At 43.3% G+C, this 24,804-nt stretch overlaps 1 protein-coding gene across 3 annotated transcripts in view; it reads left to right on the forward strand.

Moving 5' to 3' along the window:
• The window catches only part of F13A1 (coagulation factor XIII A chain), an 86,086-nt gene that overhangs the window by 52,760 nt on the left and 8,522 nt on the right, over positions 1 to 24,804 (forward strand). For all 3 annotated transcript variants that reach the window (XM_069958057.1, XM_069958058.1, XM_069958059.1), the window contains 2 exons: positions 7,912 to 8,199; positions 17,768 to 17,928. In XM_069958057.1, the coding sequence (XP_069814158.1) occupies positions 7,912 to 8,199; positions 17,768 to 17,928 (449 nt within the window). The remainder of the gene's footprint in view (positions 1 to 7,911; positions 8,200 to 17,767; positions 17,929 to 24,804) is intronic.

A 24,804-nucleotide genomic window follows, 5' to 3' on the forward strand; every position in this document is an offset into this window, starting at 1 on the left:
AAGCTGTGTGACCTCCATTACACACTGACATACAGGATGCTGGGAAAGCTGGGTGACCTCCATTACACTGACATACAGGATGCTTGGAGAGCTGTGTGACCTCCATTACACTGACATACAGGATGCTGGGAGAGCTGGGTAAACTGTGAACATTGGTGCCGGGGCGGGGCTTATCACGGGGGGCGGGCTTATCGGGACATATCTGGGGCTCCCTCTGTGCAGGATTCCCCCCACCCCCTCCTCATAGCCCCCATCAGATACTCACCTCTCCCCCTGCAGCCTCCAGCTCCTCTTCTGGTCTCTCCGTCCTCTTCTGGCTTCCGGTGCAGGCAGCCACCTGTCATACAGAGGCCGCCTGCACAGGAAGCCTCTGTGTCTCTGCCCCGGCTGCTGTTTCCTTTAGCTGTGCGTGCTGTACACACAGCTAAAGGTCGCTCTGGCCAGGGGATTTGGAACTTAGATTCCAGATCCCCTGGCAAGCACTGAGGATGCAGCGGCTGCGGGCCGGCTACTGTCGGGTGCCGCAGCTGTGGGCTCCCCGTGCGGTGGCTCGGCTCGCCCGACCCTAGAAACGGCCCTGAACTGTACACCTAACTTAAAAGTAGGAATCTGTAAGTTAGAGGTGCTGTCTGTCCCAGCGCCCCCCAGCTGGCTGCCTGCCCTCCTCCTACTAGATGTGTAGGCTGTAGCAAGCGCTCCCTGGCCCACTAAGGCTCAGAACCCGGCAAATTAATGTTACGGGTACGTCCTGGGAAGCTCCGCCCCCTGCAAACAAGCCCCGCCACCAGCGCCGACCGCGGGTGGGATACTGGCTCCCACCTTGCAGAGTGCACAGTGTGTTTATCTATTATCCTGCAGAGGAGCAGCAAGCAAGGATAGGTAGTTGGGCTTAAAGTGGGAATAGTAAAGCAGGGAAATAGCAACAGCCACATCCCTCAGTGTGCTGGAACAGACTATTGCTCATTCTATGGGGAACTCAGATCCATCAGCAGCAGCAGCCTGTGATCAGCACTGATGTACCACTGCACTATGCTGCTGGCTGGAAGGATTCTTTCCTGGACTAGTAACATTATATGGCATTTGTGATGTGATTGGTAATGATTTATTTAAAGGGAACCTTTCACCGACTGCCAGGGCAGAGGAGGTCACCCAGCTTTCCCAGCATATTGTACTTAGTGTAATGGAGGTCACCCAGCTTATCCCAGCATCCTGTATAGTAGTCAGTATAATGGCGGTCACCCAGCTTTCCTAGCATCTTGTATAGTAGTCAGTATAATGGAGGTCACCCAACTTTCCCAGACTCTTGTATAGTAGTCAGTATAATGGCGGTCACCAAGCTTTCCCAGCATCTCGTACAGTAGTCAGTTTAATTGAGGTCACCTAGCTTTCAAAGCATCTTGTATAGTACTCAGTATAATGGAGGTCACCCAGCTTTCCTAGCATCTTGTACACAGTATAATGGGGTCACCCAGCTTTCCAGTATCTTGTACTCAGTATGATGGAGGTCACTCAGATTTAACAGCATCTTGTATAGTAGTCAGTATGATGGAGGTCACCCAGCTTTCCAGCATATTATAGTCAGTATGATGCGGTCACCCAGCTAGATAGATAGGCATTGTAACCTGCTGAGGTTCCCAATCGGTAACATAATCGGTTGGGGGCCCACTCAGACTCGCTCGCCCCTCTCCTAGGCTGAACCCCTAGCTACACCCCTGTGTGCAACTGTCTGCAGGAGCGTCCATCAGGAAGGCCATGGATGGCCGCGGAGGTGGATGTTAAGGGGGCTTGGGTTTAGGGGCTGCACTTGTATTAGGATTTAATCTATCATATCTAAATCCTTCAGTTTCCCACCACCAGATTGTGGGGGTTGTCGGATGTAGGATTTAGTCTATGTTACTATTAGGGGGTATCAACAGACGTGGGGGGGGGGGGGGGGGGGGGAGTGCCAAAAGAAAGTTTCGCAGAACTTTCTACCCTACGGACAGCCCTGTTCCCGAGTAAAATTTTTGCAAAGTCTTATGCAGTCCACTCGGAGAGCACCACGGCATGTGATTGACCAAGTGGGCTAAAGACAAGAGTGAAAGCCGCTCATCCAATCACAGGTTCACTAGCTGAGCGGGCCTTCACCATAGAAGGCTCTGGGACCAGAGAGCCATTAGGAGACACTGGGGACCGCGCACAGGTGAGAATATGTTTATTTATTTATTTTATTTTTACATGAGTGCTGCCATCTTGCCCTCCGAACTTTGCAGAAAGTTCAGTTTGGTAAGGAACCAAATTTTTTGCAAAATTCGAAATGAATCTGGGTTTAGAAGATTTGTTTCGCTTATCTCTATTTGCAACAAATCCTAGTTAGGGAACTTTGGTTCGCTAGCTGAGTCCCATCACCAGTGGCTGATAGCTAAGATCCCACATATTTAATTCTAGATGTCATGGTCAATGCCCTTTATGGCATTTAGGTGGTTCGGTGCTTGATGCAACCTATGAACAATACCCCTACAATGCTAGGATGGCAACTGAATGGCATGCCATACTATCCTGTGGATAGGGGAAAAGATATTTTTTCCTGGAATACCCCTTTAAAGCCTTACTAAAGCATGATCCACAATACTGGGAAAAAACAGTAACAAATTGATAGTGTATTCATAACAATCATTGATATGCTGGGGATTTCTAATCTACACTACATTCACACTGATTTCACGCAGATATTGTCTACAGCATGTGGATGATATTTCTTGAACTCTGCTCCATATTGCTGTTGTTTTAAAATTGCATGTGGAAAACCTGCAAGTGTACAGCACCTGTGGCTGTGCTCCAGCAATTCATGCAGTTATGCAAGGTAAAAACAGAACAAATCCTTTATGGCCCTATTAGACAGAATGATTATCGTCCGTATTCGGCCGATATCATGGCGTGTAATAGAAGGCAAAGATGAGCCGTCTGGGCTATCCTCTATGGGCTGCCCAGACGATCTAGCTATCACCCAGGCAGATACCCCCAACCCCAACCCCAACCCCGCCCCCCCCCCCCCCTGCAGCTCCCAAAGTCTATATACACCAGCTGATTTCAAATAAAAAGCTTTTCGCTGGATAACACCTTTAACTCAAATTTAGTTTTGTCCTTAAAGGGGTTAAAGATAATCACATATCATGTGTATACTGAATAAATGTATTTCTTAGCACTCAGAAGCCAAATGTTGCTCACAGTAAATAATGGAAGACATACTGTAATTGCCCTTTGTAAGACCTGATGTAAAGCTTCAAGAATAAACATGTTGTCTGCAAATGGGGTTTCTAGGGGTCATTTTCGGATGGACCCCTGTAATCGTAGACCTCTAGTAATCTAATATTGTTTTATAATATGGATTTTAAAATATGTCTGTATTAAGTCAACTTTATTGTTAAAACATTGTTGTGGAAAAGATCAATAATTCTAGAGCTCTTTAATGTGCACCTCTGAACCCCAACACATTTTATTCCGGCTCCCAGGGAACCTCTTACAACAATCCGACGTATACTGTCAATGAGGAATGAGGAGCCTCAGATGTATAATCTAGTTTTTTTTATACAAGAGAAAACAATTAGAAAACATTTCTTTTCTCTTTAAGGAATCATATTTGCTTTGTGTTACCATATTCTAATAAGCTTAACTTTTTTCCCATTTAAAGCGAGGGCTTCTGCAGGGCAAGCTTTAGTTTTGGGGGTAGATCTGACTTGTCAATCACTTTTTTTTCTATTCTTTTGGGATTTAAAATGACCAAAAACAGGAAATATTTGTTTTCTTTTACACACTTCCCATGTAAGAGAAATAAGATCATATTTTACTAGTTTGGACATTTTTAGATGCAGTGACCATAATTATGTTTATTTTTTTAATTCTATATATTTTTATATGGTAAGTGGGAGAAGGAAGAGTCTTGATTTTTTTTTCTTAGTCCTGGGGGAATTAAAGGGGTACTCCGGGCTGAGGGGCTTTTTTGCCTATGGCTGGGGAGGAGGTGGATGAGGGCAATGACGTCCCCCTACCTCCCCAGTTCCAGGGCTGTGTCCCAGATCGCACCGCTTGGGCAGCGTTGACCGGAGCGGCACGATGCGGAACACGGCGCTGGAACCGGGGAGGTAAGGGGACGTCATTGTCCTCATCCACCTCCTTCCTGGCCATAGACAAAAAAAACCCCAGCCGGAGTACCCCTTTAAGATCAATTGATTACTTCTGTATTGCAGTGTATGATTATCTTTCTGATTTCCTAGACTAGACTGCCATCAGAGGCCATGACAAACCAAAAGCACCCTGCAATTGTGATGTGGGGCAATCAGATCCCTCAGATGATTTACCATTGCATCTGCTGGGTCAGACAGCCTGTTGTCAGCTGTATAACAGAGCAACCCCCAGCCACATTTAAAGCTGGCTAAGCTCTGGAGCCAATACAGGTGCACAACTTAGTGCACATACACCATACACACTTGGTAAATGTCTTTAAGGGCTCTGAAGGGTTATCTCACAAAAAAAAAAATTCTGTCCATATGCCCCATTTAACTAACAAACAAACAAATACTCACCTTGTCAGATCAAGCAGTGGTGTCTGTTTACCTACCCTGATGATGTGCTCTTCCTGTTCTGCTGATGTTGTTTTAAACACACAGCAGCCAATCAATGAGGCTGAAGTGTGTTTTGAACATCATCAACAGAGAGCACACATCAGCAGGGTGAGTAAATAGAGGCACTGGGGAGTACCAAAGTGCTGACGTTGATCTGGCGAGGTGAGTATGCTATAGTATGTAATTGCCTATAGTTGATTAATTAAACCAGAGAACCCTTTTAAAGCATAATACTAGTACTATTGAATGCAAGCAAAAAATCTGGTACAAACTTGCACGTCCAAAGCCAGACCTGTATTGTCAGACCTGGCCATATTCCATAAATACACAGAAGCCAATATTTAATAATTCAGTTGCAGACCACGATTGGTCTCTAAGGGCAGTGGGCTTCCTGCATTTGATATCTTGAATACATAATATATTGCAAAGCAAACCTTAACTGGTAATCAATCTCATTATTTATGCTAATATTTTATTGATCACATTAATTACAAATGAAATTTTAACCAGTGCCTTTGCGCAAGCACATAAAGCCACTTACTGCTGACATTGCATTTTCTTTGTCTGAAATGTTGTGTACCGTGGCTATTGTTATTCAACCAGCCTTTTAGATGAAAAACTGCATCGCTCGAAGACCTAAAATGCAACCCTGTGACAAAACATATGCACTTTTCTTACTAAAATGAATTCAGAGCAAACACTGGAGGAGTCATTGAGATGTAGCCGGTGTACATTTCAAAGAACATGTTAATGAATGGTATAGTAAATATTTTAGCATTTATTGCAGTTTTGGAATGAAAGTAAAAAGGAAAGGAAATTGGAAAAAAGTCTAGTAAAAGAAAGCATGTCAGTGATCACCATTAAGGTTTTTCAATATTTAATGGGAGGGTTATTTGCCATGCAATCCCTGAGAGATTTGTAGTGTGAGTACTGTGCGGTTGCTTAGTTACTGGATCCCAAGAGGATGGATGTGAGGAAAGGTTGTAGAATGAAAACCAAGCATTTAACAAGAGAGTGGAGCAATGACATCCAACAGGAAAGCTGAAAGTGTCACGCACAATCCCAGTTCCTAATAAGCTCTAAACCATACAGTGTGTAATTTTGCTATTGCATCTGGTCAGAGGAAGAAAGGAAATATATTGAAGAAACAGTCATTCTAAGCAGGTGAAATCCAGCAGAGATGCAGTCCTCATTGCAATTTATCCGCATCCTTTCGTCAGTGTAACATTAGGGGGGATTACAGTATATAATACCCCTAAGTGTTTTATTAATAGTACAAATCGCTCTATGCATTTCTTCACAAATAGGATATTCATCATTCCCTTACAGTCTTTTCTTTAATTTATTTAAGGGGATTGTACTGGATTGAAAAAAATATGGCAGTTTTCTTCCAGGACAGTGCTGCTCCTGTTCACAGGTTTATGCATTATATTGCAGCTAAACACTGACGTTAATAGGGCTGAGCTGCAATACAAACCTGAGGACAGGTATGGCATTGTCTTTAAGATAACATATTTTGACTAATGGTTCCTTGGATCCCCAAATAAGGGGCAATAGTGACATTGCATAGCAAGGTAACCCTTGTCTGTAGTCAGTGGGAGATATCACCAGGTGAAGTGATATCACTATTGATAAACCAATTGGGTCTAATAACCATTACACCAGTGTATAATAGTATTTAACTGACTTTTTCCCCTAAATGCTTTAGGGGAAACTGCAAGACAATATAACCCATAGAGAACAGTGCAGTATACATTATACACCACTGATCCATTAGATCAGTGCTGTATTACTTTGGGCTGCTGCAGCCGAGATCTACAGATTACCGAGCCAGGATCAGTGTCATTCCAACGCTGAGGCCCGACCGGTTAAGTTGAACAGATCACACCACCGTGATTGCATTGTGTGTGTGCGGAGGATGGGGGGCGATCCGCCCATGAGATCACCAATGATGGGGGCAATAGCCATTTAAATGTAGCTGTCAGCTTTGAAAGCTGCATTTAAATGGCTAATTAACGGGCACTGCGATAGGACCATGCCCACTAACTTCCTACTAATAGCAGCCGGGAGCTAAGTCCTGGGTAGTGTAGAGGTTAATACCACATAGTTCAGGCAAGGGTCTATTGTTAGAAGAAATATATATCCCGCAGCACACATTGAGCTGGAATCAACTGTCACTGTCTAGAAAGATCCTGAACAGTGTTCAGTTGATTGCGGTGCAACACAGACTTACTTTAAGGTGTTCAAACGTCACTAAATTTATGATGTTGTCCAGGCTTATGGAAACCCACCTTTCATTAACACTTTCATAAGTGCATGGACCCAATAACGTACACACCATAGGGACAGTTTATGCAGCTGCTAAAAAGCTTTGGGAGGAGGGAACGGGGGGGGGGGGGATATGTTCCTATATTCCTCCTCAGCACTGTTTCTGGGCATAAAATAAGCGCTATGAGAGTTACTTTTATGTCCCGAAAATGTACTAATTTGTTCAAAAAATGTATGCCTCCCTGGGAGTGTCGGGGGTCAGCCCTTTTGTAATGCTGTCAGCTCTTATATGCTTGTTCCAGCCAGCCGTGAGTATTTAGGCGCTCTGCACTGCCCACATGACTACATTGGTTGTTTTACAAAATAAGTTTTCGGGACATATAAGTAACGGTCAAAGTGTTTACTTATATGCCCGTAAACAGTGCTGGGGGCCTATAGGGACATATTTATAGCTTTAACAGTATTGTTCGCTTGGTTCCCTTTGGTTGGTTGGTTCCCTTTAAAACTTCTGGTCCCAATACAAGGTGTTACATGCCATTTATAGTACTAATGCCCACATGTTTGTAATCTGCTAACAGTGGAGGAGAGATTTTAATTTCACAGTCATCACCCAACTATTGCTTACTGGTAACAAATGTATACTCAAGAAAAGCTGATAATGCTGAGTTGAAATTTGTCAATTTTAGCCAGAAGTATGTTCTTACAAACTTTTCATATGAAGAAAATGTAATAGCAAAGCACATTGATACTAGACCATGTTGTATATAGATGAGGTGCTAATCAAATAATCTGCAAGCACAATAAGTAGATGTTGCCTTCGGCATAGACAAGAAACATACTTCAAACTGATTTCTTAATTTCGTTCTAACAAAAGTCCCCTGAGATGCTGAAGAACTTTTGCTGGAATTTTTGCTTAGTAGCCAAGAGTCCCCCTTTAGGTGAAATAATAAAAGTTATAAATGCTGCAGAGATTAATTTGTGTAATGTAAGGGGATAGTTTTAGGTTTATGTTTTACAAACTTGTCCTTTTCTTCTTTTACAGGTACTGAAGAAGAACGACTGGCACTTGAGGCTGCACTCATGTATGGGGTAAAAAAAGAATTCCGAGATGAGGAACAGTTTCTCTCTGGTCTCGACACTACAATGGAATTTCAAGAAGATAATGCAGTATTTGGCAGTGACTTCAAAGTCACTTTGACATTCAAGAACCAAAGTTCTAACCGTTATACAGTGTCAGCCTTCCTAACAGGGCATGTGGTGTTTTACACTGGGGTTCAGAAAGCAGAATTCAAGAACAAGACCCTCCAAGTAATTTTGGACCCATTATCCAGTAAGATATATAGATACATACTTTTAAATTTTCCATTGGTATCTGTTTTCATGTAGATTGTTGCAGATTTTATTTCTTATTTCTGACATCTACCATCAGACCTAATAACACAAGTAGATTCTACGGCTTTCTGATAAACCATATGACGAAGAATGACAATTTTGATTAAAATAACACTCCGACACAGTAAAATCACCCAATAACATAAATTCAGATGTTTTATTTTAGGACAATTCTATAATCAATTTTTATTACATATTATACAATACATTTTCACTAAACAGCATCTGACTTTTTCCCTGAATGGATAAAATAGTGTTCACCCCTGTGACCCTCAATCTCTGTCATAGAAAATCCCTTTCCTGATTACCTCAGGGAGACAAGGTTACTGGCAGGTCTTGTTGGGTTTATCACAAATCCCAGCATGTTTCAATCATTCAGCTTTAGCCAGTACTATAAATGCTGTAAATTATCAATGACAATAGAAAAAAGTATGAGAACTAAACATAAAATAAATGTATAATCATATACAACAATGTTGTTTTCCCATGGTATCTAACTGTATCACCTATTGCATTGTATTCTAGGAACTTTATTAGAACTGAAGTATTCTCTCCTAAGGGTGCGTTCACATGTACAGAATCTGCAGCAGATTTGATGACACTGATTTGAAGTTGCAGATTCAAAGCAAATCAAATCTGGGCCATCAAATCTTCTGCAGATCTGCTGCAGATCCTTTACGTGTGAATGCACCATCAAGGGTTTATCCAGGATAAGAAAAAACAAATCTGCCTCTTTTCAACAACAGAGCCAAACCTGTCCTCAGGTTGTGTGTGCAATGGCGGATTATAATGTAGGCGGTTTGGGCGGCCGCCTGGGGCCCGAGGCTCCGGGGGGGCCCATGCCTTGCCGCCCAAGCATTGTTTCGCTTGCGATCACAAGAGTCTCCGGCTGCCTCCAGCTGATGCGCGGCTGCCGGGGGTGTCCCGTCCTCTCCCCGGCAGCACGCGCATCACACAGCTCCTAGTGCCGCCTGGGGCCCTGACTTCCGGTACTGGGAGCGCACGTACCGGAAGTCAGGGCCCAGGCGGCACTAGGAGCTGTGTGATGCGCGCGCTGCCGGGGAGAGGACCGGACACCCCCGGCAGCCGCGCATCAGACGGAGAGAGGATCGACGGGGGAACGCAGGGTAGGTGAGTTGTTTTTTGTTATTTTTGTGTTATTTACTCACTGGGGGGCATCTATAAAGGGGGGGAAAGGGGGGCCAGCTATAAGGGGGGGGAGGGGGAACATCTATAAAGGGAGGGGGGAGAGGGGGACCAGCTATAAAGGGAGGGGGGAGAGGGGGACCAGCTATAAAGGGAGGGGGGAGAGGGGGACCATCTATAAAGGGGGGGGAGAGGGGGACCATCTATAAAGGGGGGGGGGAGGGGGACCATCTATAAGGGGGGAAAAGAGGACCAGCTATAAGGGGGGAGAGGGAAGAGGGGGACCATCTATAAGGGGGGAAAGAGGGGGACCAGCTATAAAGAGGGAAAGAGGGGGACCATCTATAAAGGGGGAAAGAGGGGGACCATCTATAGAGGGGGAAAGAGGGGGACCAGCTATAAAGAGGGAAAGAGGGGGACCATCTATAAAGGGGGAAAGAGGGGGACCATCTATAGAGGGGGAAAGAGGGGGACCATCTATAAGGGGGGAAAGAGGGGGACCATCTATAGAGGGGGAAAGAGGGGGACCATCTATAAGGGGGGAAAGAGGGGGACCATCTATAAGGGGGGAAAGAGGGGGACCAGCTATAAAGAGGGAAAGAGGGGGAACAATCTATAAAGGGGGAAAGAGGGGGACCATCTATAGAGGGGGAAAGAGGGGGACCATCTATAAGGGGGGAAAGAGGGGGGCCATCTATAGAGGGGGAAAGAGGGGGACCATCTATAAGGGGGGAAAGAGGGGGACCATCTATAAGGGGGGAAAGAGGGGGACCAGCTATAAAGAGGGAAAGAGGGGGAACAATCTATAAAGAGGGAAAGAGGGGGACCATCTATAAAGGGGGAAAGAGGGGGACCATCTATAGAGGGGGACCATCTATAAGGGGGGAAGAGGGGGACCATCTATAAAGGGGGAAAGAGGGGGGACCATCTATAAGGGGGGAAAGAGGGGGACCATCTATAAGGGGGGAAAGAGGGGGGACCATCTATAAGGGGGGAAAGAGGGGGACCATCTATAAGGGGGGAAAGAGGGGGACCATCTATAGAGGGGGAAAGAGGGAGACCATCTATAAAGGGGGACTATCTCCTATAGGATTAGCACCCTCCTCTCCTGACATTCTCTGTGCTGCTGGGACCTCCCCTATAGATCAGCACCCTCCTCTCCTGACATCCTCTGTGCTGCTGGGCGCTGCGACCTCCCCTATAAGACCAGCAACCTCCTCTCCTGACATCTTCTGTGCTGCTCGGACCTCTCCTATAAGATCAGCACCCTCCTCTCCTGACATCCTCTGTGCTGCTGTGATCTTGGGGGGGGGGGCAACATCAGGGGACCAGGTGAGGTTGGCGATATGTTTATTGGGGGCAGTGGAGGTGGGGTGGACAATGCTTACTGGGGGTAGCAGCAAGGGACCCAACATTATGTTTATTGGGGCCAGCAGGGAGGGGAGGCAGGCAGGCAGTGTTTATTGGGGACAGTGGGGGGGGGGGGACGCAGTAGCAGATTATAATGTGGGCGAATTGACTGGGGGGGGGGGGCCAGATTGGGTGGACAGCCTGGGGCCCAGGGTACATTTAATCCGCCACTGTGTGTGTGGTATTGCAAATTGGCTCCATCCATTTTAAGATACCTGAGTTGCAGTTATGCTGGGTTTACACGGAACGATAATTCGCCCAATCGAACGATTAACGATTTTGAAGCAACGATTTGGTTTTTATAACGATCGGAGTTTAGACGGAGAAGAATAGTTCGAAGATTTGTAATAAAAATCGTTATTGCGATCGTTTTTAAGATCGTTTAAGCCCACCTTTCACATAGGGTAAATCTTTGAAAGACTATTTACACAAAGCAATCTGCGAATATTTAGCGAATGACGAATGACGATTTGAGAACATGTTCAAAGATCAAAATGAACGATTTTTCGCTCACCGCTTTATCGTTTGCCACACGATTACCGCTCAAATGCGATCATTATAACGAAAATTCAAACGATAATCGTTCCGTGTAAACCCAGCATTACACACAAAAACTGAGGATAAGAGTGCTTCTGTGCCCGGAAGTAAGCAGCTATGTACAGTTTTTTTAATCCAGGTAACCCCTTTAGAGGTTTTATATCCCCATGTCAAATGACTTCTTTCAGGACCCTTATGCTAGAGCACAGAACGACTATTACAGTGTTCCTCCACTGCATTTTTCAGAAATGACTATCGTGCCGCACTTTTCTCAATAGTCAGTCAAATTAGATGTATATTACAGAAATTAAAATCCTTCCACAGTCCTTCACGATAGGTACACTTTAAGCATATTTCACTGATGGTATATTACAATATTTTCAATAAGTGTTAAAGATATTGGATAAATAGCAGTTTTGCCTTATGATTAACAAGTGCTGATTTAAATGTTTAAATATTCTAATAATCTAATTTAGTTCTTTACGTATGCATACCTACTTCGCATAGACCCACATCCCAGTTCCCTGACTGCATCATGATGTACAGGCCTCAGGTCTCCTTGTTCTAGTTACATGTTTTTATTTTATTTTTTTTTACTGGCTTCACCAGTCATATCATTTCATCAGCACTAGGCTTTACAGAGCTCATGTTGGCACCTGTACAACCTCAAGTGGCTGCTAATGCAAAAAAACTCTCAGTCTTGTTGCCAGCCAAAGCAAGCAATGGTGTATATACCAAATACAGAATCTCCATTTGAGTTCTCTTCTGTTAGAAGACATAGGGGGAGATTTATCAAAGGGTGTAAAATATAAATTGGTGTAAATTGTCCACAGCAACGAATCACAGCTCAGCTTACAGCTCTGGTAAAATGAAAGAGGAGCTGCGATTGGTTGCTGTGGACAATTTACACAAATGTATATTTTACACCCTTTGATAAATTTAGGCCATATGTTTATCATTAGGAGTCTCTCCTGAGCACCCCCAACTGAAGCATGGTCACTATTTTGTGACTGTGGATCAAGAACGTTCATCTGAAAAGGCTTCTCTTTAAAACCCACCATCTCAGATCTTGGCATGTTTCATGAGGAATGACCATCCTTTAATCTAGGGAGTCTAGTCTCTTGAAATGAAGATTTCATTGTGAAGAATCGTTATGTACTTCATCTACTGTTGAAGTCAGTCTCCACTATGTACTCATCGCTGTCCAGATTGAGGTGACTGGATCCTGAATGAGGCAAGAGGCTTCCTGCTTGTTCCTCTTTATCCTGTCCTTTGATATAGATATTGTCATGGTTGTAGAATCCAGCACAAAAACAGGTACCAGTCTTCTGAGACTGAATTAGGAATATTCTCCATCTAATTTTTTTTGCCTTCATGTGTCTGTTAAAGTAGGTCAGGTCCAATATCAATCTTAATTTTGTTGTGTTTTGTCACTGTAAAACCCTTGTTCCACCCCCTTACCTATCTGGTGTGGAGGCACCTATTTCAGAATGCCAGACTGAATGAACTCATTCACCAGAGGGAACAGATGAGGGTTGTCACAGAAATTTAAATAAAAGTTGTCACTGGAAAATGTGTCCAATTTAAGGCTATGTTCACACAACGTACAACTACGGCCGTAGTTTTGCGGGGTGGAACAATGCCTATTGATGAATGGGATCCCGGCCGGAGCGTACACACATCGTATACGCTCCGGCCGGGAGCCCATGCGGGGCCGCAAAAAACTGACATGTCAATGAATTCCGCCACAGAACGACCTGTCAGTTCACACAGTGAAGCGAGCGTCTCCGGCCGCTCTCTTCACTGTGTGCTATGGGAAGCTCTGATGCGGGCGCACGCTGATGCGCCCGCATCAGAGTTCCGCGGCCGGACGGATCATCCGGCCATCACTTAAGTACTGGCCGGGATGATCCGGGCAGAGACAGGTTCCCACCACACCCCTCTGGGTTTCTGCTAGCCTAGTCCTGTTCTGCAGATGGTTTAGACTGAGTGGTGATGGGCAGTTGACTTCACCACTCATTTCTATTGCTTGTTAGTCTTTGCTGTGTGTAGTCTGTGGGCTGATATCTAATCAAGCCCTGGTCTCGGACTTAAAGGGGTTATTCAGCACTACAAAAACCACTGCCACTTTCTTCCAGAGACAGCACCACATTCACTTTAATGCAACTGAGTTACAAAACCCCACCTAAACTCGAGACAAGAGTGGTCTCTGGAAGAAAATAGCCATGTTTTTGTAGAGCTGGATAAACCCTTTAACATCTCAAAAGAACTTTACTTGTGCTCTGGGGCCTTGCTTGTGATTGTCTCTTGTAGCTTAACCCCTTAGCGACCCATGACGTATCTGATACGTCATGGTGCCGCAGGGGGTGTTCAGAGCGGGGTCCCGCCGGGACCCCGCTCTGAACGGCACCGATCCCGGCTGCAATCTGCAGCCGGGCAGTGCCTCTATTAGCCGGCGCAGGTCCCGTTGCCGCGCCGGCTAATTAAGCCCTTCAATGCAGCTGTCAAACCTGACAGCTGCATTGAAGTGCTTTATGCACACTATCCCTGGTGTCTAGTGGCACGGATCTCCCCCCCGCGATGCGATCGCGGGCGGGGAGATCCGTTCTTCTGCCCGTGCCGGGCCTCAGCGTCGGAATGACGCTGATCCCGGCTCGGCAATAGATTGCTGTGGCCTGCAGCAGGCCATAGTAATCTATGACCGATCTAATGGATCTTTGCTGTGTATATACACAGCATTGATCTCTATGAGAGATCAGTGCTATGTATATAAAAGCCCCCCAGGGGGGCTTCTAGTGTATGTAAAAAAAAAAAGTAAAAAAGTGTTTTTATTAATAAAAAATCCCCTCCCCTAATAAAAGTCCAAATCACCCCCCTTTTCCCATTTTATAAATATAAATTAATAAATAAATTAATAAACATATTTAGTATCGCCGCACACGTAATCGCCCTAGCTATTAATTAATCACATTCCTGATCTCGCACGGTAAACGACGTAAGCGCAAAAAAATCCCAAAGTGCAAAATTGCGCATTTTTGGTCGCATCAAATCCAGAAAAAATGTAATAAAAAGCGATCAAAAAGTCGTAGATGCGCAATCAAGGTACCGGTAGAAAGAACGCATTATGGCGCAAAAACCGACACCTCACACAGCCCCATAGACCAAAGGATAAAAGCGCTATAAGCCTGGGAATGGAGCGATTTTAAGTGACATATATTTGTTAACAATGGTTTGAATTTTTTACAGGCCATCCGATACAATATAAGTTATACATGTTATATATCATAGTAATCGTAACGACTTGAGGAACATGTATAACAAGTCAGTTTTACCATAGGGTGAACGGCGTAAATGCAAAACTCCCCGAAATCAAAACAAATTCGTTTTTTTTCCAATTTGACAGCGCAAATGATTTTTTTCCGGTTTCACAACATATTTTATGGAAAAATTATGCCTGTAATTGCAAAGTACAATTGGTTTCGCAAAAAATAAGCACTCATATAAGTCTCTAGGTGAAAAAATGCAAGCGCTATGGACTTTTAAACATAAAATGGAAAAAGCAAAAGCGCAAAAACGAAAATTGGCTTTGACCTCAAGGGGTTAAGCTGTATTAGATATATTGGATTGGATTACTTGGAATTCTGACATCTTTTCTGCCCCATCTTTTCTGATTTTTGCCTGCTGTTTTTGTACTGTTCTCCAGTTTGACCGGTATCTGTATATCCTTTAGTGTGTTTGTCTGTCTTGTCTCATTCTGTATTTAACGTTACCCAGCATAGGGACCGACGCCAAGTTGTCGTTGCAGCCTAGCTCAAATCAGGCAAGTAGGCAGGGACAGTATTGGGGGGCCTAGAGCTAGGGCTCACCGTGTCTTACTATCCCTGTCTACGATCCAGGTCCCAGTGTCCCTAACATCTGGCTTATGAAAAATAAAGGAAATACTATACGAGCATACCAATAACAATGTGCTTTAATGGCACTGTGCAGACTTATAGTCAAAACGCTTTCCATCGAAGGGGGTTCAGCCAATAGGTAGCCAGACTCCAGGATCCACTTCTGATATAGAAAAAGATGCACTCCAAAAATAGTGATAAGGCTTGTTTATTCACCCATCAATTGTGCAACGATTTGACTCTACCATAGAGTCTTTCTCAAGTAAATACAATGTGCAATATGACCAGTATATAAATGTTACAATGTACCACTCACAGTGCGTACCCCCTCATTAGTGACATCATCAACTTAGCATATCCAAACAATATGCATGTTTGGCAATCAAATGACATGTGCAATATACAGTGGTACCTTGGTTTAAGAGTAACTTGGTTTGAGAGCGTTTTGCAAGAAGAGCTCACAGTTTTTAAAAATTGTAACTTGGTTTAAGAGCATTGCTTTGGTTTAAAAGCTCCCTGTGCTGGCTGGGAGGGAAAGTCGGGGAGAGGAATGGTCTCTATAGTGGGGTCTACAGAACTGTACTCTGACCCAGGAAGTCTCCCCCTTACCTTCTAAATCATAGTACTTGGGCTGGGGCTTGCATCAGGGGACAGGACTATGGAGGTAATCTCTTAATAGCTGTAACCCCTCCCTCCCTGGACAGAGAGTGCTGCTATACTGTGCCCACAGATCCCCTGCTCATTCCTCCCTGCAGTCACATTAGTCTGTTGTGGATGTGATCTAAAGTCCCACTATGTATGTTAACATACAGTCTGCTATTTATCATTTATTGGCTCCGGAGAGTGAGCATGCTTTTGGTGCCACTCCAAGATGGCACTGAACAATAAGGAGGGGGTATACACTGTGGGTGGTACCTAATGATATATATGATGGTCATATTGAGAAAGACTCTATGGTGGAGGTAAAACATTGCACAATTGATGGGTAAATAAACAAGCCTTATCATTTTTTGATTGCTGCCTATTGCGTTTTTTTTTTTCTATAAAGGGCAGACTAGACGGTTCAGAGGTTCTTCTTTCTGTCATTTTAAAATCTTGCCAATCTTACAACCAGCTGAAGAGTGAATATTTTGCCATCTGGGATTGGTAGCAGAAGATGGATAATGTCTTAACTACAAAATCTGTCATACTTCGAACTTCTCTTAAACTTAGGTAAAGTCCTTGACTTCTGACAGCTGAAAGCTTGGTGGACTGGACAAAAGATTCTCCTTTTTTCTTATTGCTATTCCTCAAGATGTGTTCCAACTGAGAGCCAAAAATACTCTGTGGCTTGAACGAGAAAGTGTAGGAGTTGTGTTTTAAAGGCAAGTCACCAGACCACTGCTTGGTCTATAGAATTCTAATGAAACTTGGGCAAAATTTTGTCTCTTATGAAGATCTTTAGCAACCTGACTTCAGCATGCAAGGGAGAAGGCATTCACTTTCTTGGCAAGGGAGTCTCCTGTTTTATATGTATTAAATCATTCAGGAAGGACAAGTTTTCAGTTTGAAAAATGTTTTTTTTTCTTTTTTTTAACAAGCTTAGCCACTACAAGGTCAAATGCCTTAGGGTCTAACTTATAAACAGATTTGAACCTCGAACCTGCATCCATCCTCTTGGCTGTTTTTTTCTAGTCCATTTCTAACCATGATATTAATAGTGGATGGGTAGAAAGACCTTGCCATGAGATACTGGAAAGTAATATAGAGCTTTTTTAAATGACCTTCCACTCACATCCTTGTCAGAGTCTACTGTGTGTTTTTTTTTTTTTACTGCTATATGTAGTCCTGCCACAGCCTCTTAAACTCAAAATTTAAAGGAAAATTTAATTTTATAACTCTCCAGTTATAAAATAGTATACAGGTAAGAGGCAGGTAATAGTTATCTCCCTGCCTATATCTGCAGCTCTAAGCATGATATAGAGCTATCAAATACCCTTTAATATGTAATACTACAATACATGAATTGTACATATATAGAGAAGTTAAACAAGAGTTTTCTTTGTGTATGTTTAATACACTCTTCAGAAAATGTATAAAAAAACAGTTGATGTAAGATCACTAAAGAAAAAATTATATCAAAATATTTCATTTTAACAATGTGTTTGCAATATCATAAAACACAAATTGGAAATTGGATTCCCATTTTGGAGAAATCATATCTCTTTGTAATATGTTCAACTTCTTTGTAATGTTGCCAACTCTGCTTTCAAGTGATTTACATTAAAGTCTATTCATTAACTGCAGATTATATGATTGAAGGCTGGAAAGAGATACAGCCTCAGTAGATACTTCAGTCAAGCACATATATTCCTTGTTGGTGTATTGAGTGTGAAGAGGTGGAATTTGTGCAAATTACCATTTAGTTACTTGCAACAAACAAGATGGATGTACATACAGTATGATGTGGAAAATCCAATTCAAATGACCACTTCAGAATGTAAATTGCATTTTCTCTTTTCCATTTCATTTTCCCATTAGCCAAAACTGTGGATGTTCAAATAAGAGCTGGGGAGTACATGAGCAATATCGTGGAGCAGGCATCTCTACATTTTTTTGTCACAGCTCGCATTAATGAAACAAAGAAGATAATGGCCAAACAGAAAATAGTAGTATTGCATGTTCCAGAGCTACACATTAAGGTAAGAGCCAAATCACTAAGAAAACCTCCAGAAATCTGATGGCACTTACTTCTGTATTATAACAATCTTAAGTATCAGGGCTTTAATTTATGTTTCTGTAATGGAGAATTCAAGGATATTAATAGAACCTATGTTATTATTTTGCCAATCTATGATGGCATACCATTTTTAAAGCTCCACTTGGCCAGAGATTAAAGCTTAGTTACAAATATAAAAATGTGGCATATTGGAGAAGGCTTAAAGGGGTAGTGCGGCGGTAAAGAATTATTGACAGAATAACACACATTACAAAGTTATACAACTTTGTAATGTATGTTATGTCTGTGAATGGCCCCCTTCCCTGTGTCCCACCACCCCCCACCCGTGTACCCGGAAGTGTGGTGCGCTATACATACCTGTCACATGCCGACTCGTCTCCGATCTTCACTCTGCGATGTCGTCTTCGGAAGGCCGGGCCGAATCCCTCCGAGCGTCCTGAGTGCCGGCCACCCTCTTCAGCATCATTGGCTGAGCATAACTGTGCTCAGCCAATCGTGGCTGAGCAGCCGATGACGCTGAAGAGGGCGGCCGGCACTCAGGGCGCTCGGAGGGATTCGGCCCGTCCGAAGACGACAGCGCAGACTGAAGATCGGAGACGAGTCGGCACGTGACAGGTATGTATAGCGCATCACACTTCCGGGTACACGGGTGGGGGGGTGGGACACGGAGAAGGGGGCCATTCACAGACATAACATACATTACAAAGTTGTATAACTTTGTAATGTGTGTTATTCTGTCAATAATTCTTTACCGCCGCACTACCCCTTTAATATTTTACATCTCTGAGCAGTCAGCCCTGTTTTATAAAATGTAATAAATAAATATCATATAAAATATCAATAATGAATAGCATATGGTTGTTGGGACCCGGTCACAGTCCCATGTCACATGTTTTCATTTGCCTTAGCAGAGGGACAGACACAAACAACAAAACAGGTTATTGGTCCCTTGCTCTAAAACAACTCATCATAAAGCAACCTTATGTCTCTTTAAAGGGGCTCTGTCACCTCCAAAGCACCCCCTACGCCTAAATTATTAGTAGATAGATTAAACAATGTTAATTCTGAACCTGCAATTTGTATCTCTCTATGTTCTTGCATCCCTTTCTTATAAGCCCACAAACATAGGAGTCTAAGTAGTTCTCTCCATTATATTCTTGAGTTATGTAGTCAACTCTATACATGAACATGCCAAGTTTGTAAGCCTAAAGTATGAAAATGCAAAAGAATAGGAGAAAAAGTTCCAGGGGCATTCCTAATGATGAGGTGGGCAGAGAGGAGGGATGGAGGGGTGTCGCAATCCCAGGACATGGGTACTCTAGGCCACGCCAATTTAACACAGGGTTGCAAGTTTAAAATTTGTTCTTTAGCACTATAACTGCATCACCTGCCGAACGGACCCCAGGACAGATCTTTGATTAAAAGCAGCTATCCGAAGGTACAAGCGGTTTTGGGGGGGTCAGATTGTGGGTACAGAGTCGCTTTAAAAATGCCTCAAGATAGGCCATATATCTAATTCCAAAGCACCCTTACTACATAAAAAATGGAGCTGGACGCATATTGCTCCATTCTTTGTGTAATGGTCCTGCTGGGTTATTGCGGCTCCTCTCCCATTCACTTTAACAGGAGCTGAGCAGCAGTAAGCCAGCATGGCTATTACACAATTAGCAGAAGTTGGCATGGCTCTATCAATACCCCACTGATGATATTTTGATAGCTTATCCTGAGGATAAACCATCAATGAGATTCCAATGGAAACCCCTTTAATAGCTATTTAAAATGTTTTTTTTTTTTTTTTTAATAAAGGATAATTCAAAAAGGAAACGGAAACAGTCACTCTTGCATTGTATAACTAGCTGGTGTTAAGAGATGACGCTACCCCAACTTGGTTGCTAGGGGCAACAGCGCCAGTTTCACATGACACCATGTTTGATAAATTTGATATTGGGGGAGATTTATTAAACTGGTGTAAAGTAGAATTGTGTTAGTTGCCCCTAGCAACCAATCGGATTCCACCTTTCATTTTTCAAAGGATCTGTGAGGAATGAAAAGTGGAATCTGATTGGTTGCTAGGGGCAACTAAGACAATTCTACTTTACACCAGTTTGATAAATCTCCCCCTTGAGTCTACATCATTTTGTTTTATTTTTATTTTTTTAAAATCTCTCTCTCTCTATATATATATACATACACACACACACTTCTAATGGCTATGATCTATATAGATGCTCCACAATTATTGCTGCATTTTCATAATTTTACATTTAGTCAGTGAAGTCCCTATAGGCACAATAATGCATCTTAAATGTGAGGCTGATGGACGGATCTGTCAGTCACTAACTTAATAAAAGAGGACATCAACTCTTGCTAATCCAGATGTAATGCATTTCAGTGCAGTAGGGTGCAGGCAGTGCAGCAGATTGTTATTGCAGTAATTATGATTGAAATGATAAGCCATTCTTAGCTCTGCACAGGAGATATTTAATACACATATTACCAACCTAACAAAGCACATTATATAGAAATGTACATTCCTACCCACTTATAATTAGCACAGATATTATGAAAAATAATTATATTCTCATTAGCTTACCAGCTGCTAACGTCATTTACTTATTTTACACAGAAAACATACCTCTCTAACAGAGTAATTAACCAATCTTTAAAAAAAAAAAAAAAAAAGTATAATTTAGTTATGTTACAACACAAAGTAAAGATTTAGGTTGGACTTTTATCTTGGAAGAATTTAAAAAATAAAAATTGAAATCTGTTTTAAAAAGTACACACTATCGATAGTAACTAGGAGAATGGGAACCCCTGTGACCACAGAGTTCATTCCTGAACACTAAATAACCAAGTGAATTTACCCTAGTGGATTGCTCAATTTACTCATAGGACTCTTCATTATTGTTTCTCTATTATCATAATACGCAATGAAAAGCTTAGTCAACTACAGCTACAGTATACCACTACACTTCCTTCTTACCCCTCTACACAGTAAGGCCAATTGTACACTACCGTGTTTAGTCCATGAAACACGGTCTGTATGCTGCATACATGATGAAAAGCATCCATGCAAATGGGACTCGCTGCATCGTAATGAACAGAGCTCCTAAATAGCTTAATACTGACCAAAATGACAAGTCTGTCTTAATTTCATGGGGTAGTGCTCTGGCCAATTGGGAGCTCACTGCATCATAATTCACTGGCAGGGGCGTAACTAGAAATGGCTGGGCCCTATAGCAAACTTTTGATTGGGCCCCCCCCCCTCCTCCCTCAATCGACCACTATGCCATCAGCCCTCTCAGCTCTACACAGGTTTTGTAAACCATATGAATTATAGTACAGTTATATTAAGTGACTCACAGGGGACGTCTTCTCTGATCGGAGTTGTTTCCTTTTCATTTTCTTCTCCATCCGTCCTGGGTCATTATGAGAAATTCTCCGAGCCACGAATCCACAGAATCTGCCAGACAGACATATTAGGCTCCTCACTCTGGCCCCATCCTCATCTCTCTACAAACTGAACATCTGTATTGGCCCCTTTACACCCTCGTTTAGTGGATAGTCCTGACACTACGTGACCCCCTTATAGTATATGCCCCTATGTGTATTCCCCCTTACCGATGCCACCTGTGTTGGCCCCTTATAAATTACCCCCGTGTGTTGTCCATCCCCCTTGGTCCATGCCCCTCCTGTATATCCCCCATAGATGCTCCCCCTGTATATCCCCCATAGATGGCCCCCCTGTATTATCCCCCATAGATGGCCCCCCTGTATTATCCCCCATAGATGCCCCCTGTATATCCCCCATAGATGGCCCTGTGTATATCCCCCATAGATGCCCCCCGTATATCTCCCATAGATTCCCTCCTTGTATATCCCCCATAGATGGCCCCCCTGTATATCCCCCATAGATGCCCCCGTATATATCTCCCATAGATGCTCCCCCTGTATTATCCCCCATAGATGGCCCCTGTATATCCCCAAAGATTTCCCCTGTATTATCCCCCATAGATTCTCCCCTGTATATCCCCCATAGATGGCCCCTCTGTATTATCCCCCATAGATTCCCCCCTGTATATCCCCCATAGATGGCCCCCCTGTATTATCCCCAATAGATGCCCACTGTATTTCCCCCATAGATGCCCCCCTGAATATCCCCCTTTGCAAAGCAGATAGAAAATAAACAAAACACAACTCACCTAACTCCACCGTCGGCTGTCTTCTCCCGGGCACAGGTGATGGAATCAGCGTGGCTCAGTGTCCGCCAGGGCAAGTACTTCCGGGGCAGGGAGCATCTCTAACAAGCGCTCCTGTGCCGTGCCGAGAGTACAGGCTGGGGACGGACGCTGAGCTCACTGGTAACTGTGCTGCCGGGACGGCAATTTCGCACATCCCGTCCTATCACAGGTACCAGTGAGCTCAGCGTCCACCCCCAGCCTGTACTTCCGGCATGGCACAGGAGCGCTTGTTAGAGATGCTCCCTGCCCTGGAAGTACTTGCCCTGGCGGACGCTGAGCCCGTCACCTGTGCTGCCCGGGAACCCCCGGGACATCTCAAACAGCTGCAGCACCCGGGAGGCCTGCTCGGCCGCCGGGTGCTGCAGGCTATGTGAGCTCCGGGGGCCTGCGCCACGGGCCCCCGATGCGGCGGGGCCCCGTAGCAGTTGCTACAGCTGCTACGGCGGTATTTCCGCCCCTGTTCACTGGTTTTAGTGTTTAGACTTCAGCAAGCTATCCCTTATCCACAGCACTTGACAATGCTTAGAAGGCTCTTTTGGCATGAATAGAGTGGCAGCTACGCATGCAGCCTGGTTCATTTAGGGGGACAGTTTACTAGTAGCACTGCGGAATCTGTTGGCGCTATACAAATAAATATTATTATTATTACTGCTAGTATTCTTGGGATTGGTGTATTCAGGGATAACTTGCAGAAATGAGAATACTCCTTTAACTCTTAAATAGGGTTTTGTGTATTTATCAATTGCAGTACAGAACTGGAAGTACCAAACAGATTATTCCCAACATGCAAGCAAACAAGCTTTTTATATTAAATACATATTTTTAGGATGTTTTAGTGAGGTGTTTCTAATTTTCCATTTTAGGATGTAGGATTTTAGGATCTATCCTGTAATGCTGAAATTTTCAGTTTGAACACTAAGCCTAATAAGCTCTTCATTAACATTTAAGATAGGCATATAGTGACACCAGTATATAGATGATACAGCATAGGCTATTTACAGAGGTGATGTGCACAATTTTTCTCATTTTCCCTGAACAATGACAATGTTTCTATAAAAGCCATAGAATGTATTCCACTTTGTTTCCTATGTCCATGTAGCTGCTGTAAAGAATATTTCTAAATGCTGTTAACAAAGCAAAGTAGAAGTTCAGGCAATATGGTTGTCACCATAACAATGTACAATAAATGTGCAATAAACAATGAGGTAATGAAATTAAGTAAATATTATTAACCCCTTAGCGACCCATGACGTATCTGATACGTCATGGTGCCGCGTGGGGTATTCAGAGAGGGGTCCCGCCGGGACCCCGCTCTGAACGGTGCTGATCCCGGCTGATATGTACAGCCGGGCAGCGCCTCTATTAGCCGGCGTGGGTCCCGTTGCCGCGCCGGCTAATTAAGCCTCTAAGTGCAGCTGTCAAACCTGATAGCTGCACTTAGAGGCTTTCCTCCGTGCATCCCTGGTGTCTAGTGGGACGGATCTCCCCCCAGCGATGCGATCGCGGGTGGGAGATCCGTTCTTCTGCCCGTGTTGGGCCTCAGCGTCGTAATGACGCTGATCGCGGCTCGGCAATAGATTGCTATGGCTTGCAGCAGGCCAAAGCAATCTATGACCGATCAAATCGATCTTTGCTGTGTATATACACAGCATTGATCTCTATGAGAGATCAGTGCTGTCTATATACAAGTCCCCTAGGGGGACTTCTAGTTAAAGTAAAAATAAAAGTAAAAAAATTTTTTATTAATAAAAAATCCCCTCCCCCATTAAAAGTCCAAATCACCCCCCTTTTTCCATTTTATAAATATAAATAAATAAAAAATAAATAAACATATTTAGTATCGCCGCACACGCAATCGCCCGAACTATTAATTAATCACATTCCTGATCTCGTACAGTAAACGGCGTAAGCACAAAAAAATTCCAAAGTGCAAAATTGCGCATTTTTGGTTGCATCAAATCCAGAAAACATATAATAAGAAGTGATCAAAAAGTCGTATATGCGCAATCAAGGTACCGATAGAAAGAACGCATCATGGCGCAAAAAATGACACCTCACACAGCCCCATAGACCAAAGGATAAAAGCGCTATAAGCCTGTGAGTAGAGCGATTTTAAGGAACATATATTTGTTAACAATGGTTTGAATTTTTTACAAGCCATCAGATAATATAAAAGTTATACATGTTATATATCGTTGTAATCGGAACGACTTGAGGAACATGCATAACCAGTCAGTTTTACCATAGGGTGAACGGCGTAAATGCAAAACTCCCCGAAATCAAAACAAATTTCTTTTTTTTTCAATTTGAAAGCGCAAATGTTTTTTTTTGGGGTTTCGCAGCATATGTTATTGAAAAATAATGCCTGTCATTGCAAAGTACAATTGGTTTCGCAAAAAATAAGTGCTCATATACATCTCTATGTGAAAAAATGCAAGCGCTATGGACTTTTAAACATAAAGTGGAAAAAGCAAAAGTGCAAAAACGAAAATTGGCTTTGACCTTAAGGGGTTAAAGTGTTTGATGGTGACTGTATCTGCCTTGTTATGTACCATGAAACTTTCTGTAAATATTTAAGGCAGTTAAATAGCCAG

Source organism: Dendropsophus ebraccatus, chromosome 2 (genome assembly GCF_027789765.1).
Source record: "Dendropsophus ebraccatus isolate aDenEbr1 chromosome 2, aDenEbr1.pat, whole genome shotgun sequence".
Taxonomy (NCBI): domain Eukaryota; kingdom Metazoa; phylum Chordata; class Amphibia; order Anura; family Hylidae; genus Dendropsophus; species Dendropsophus ebraccatus.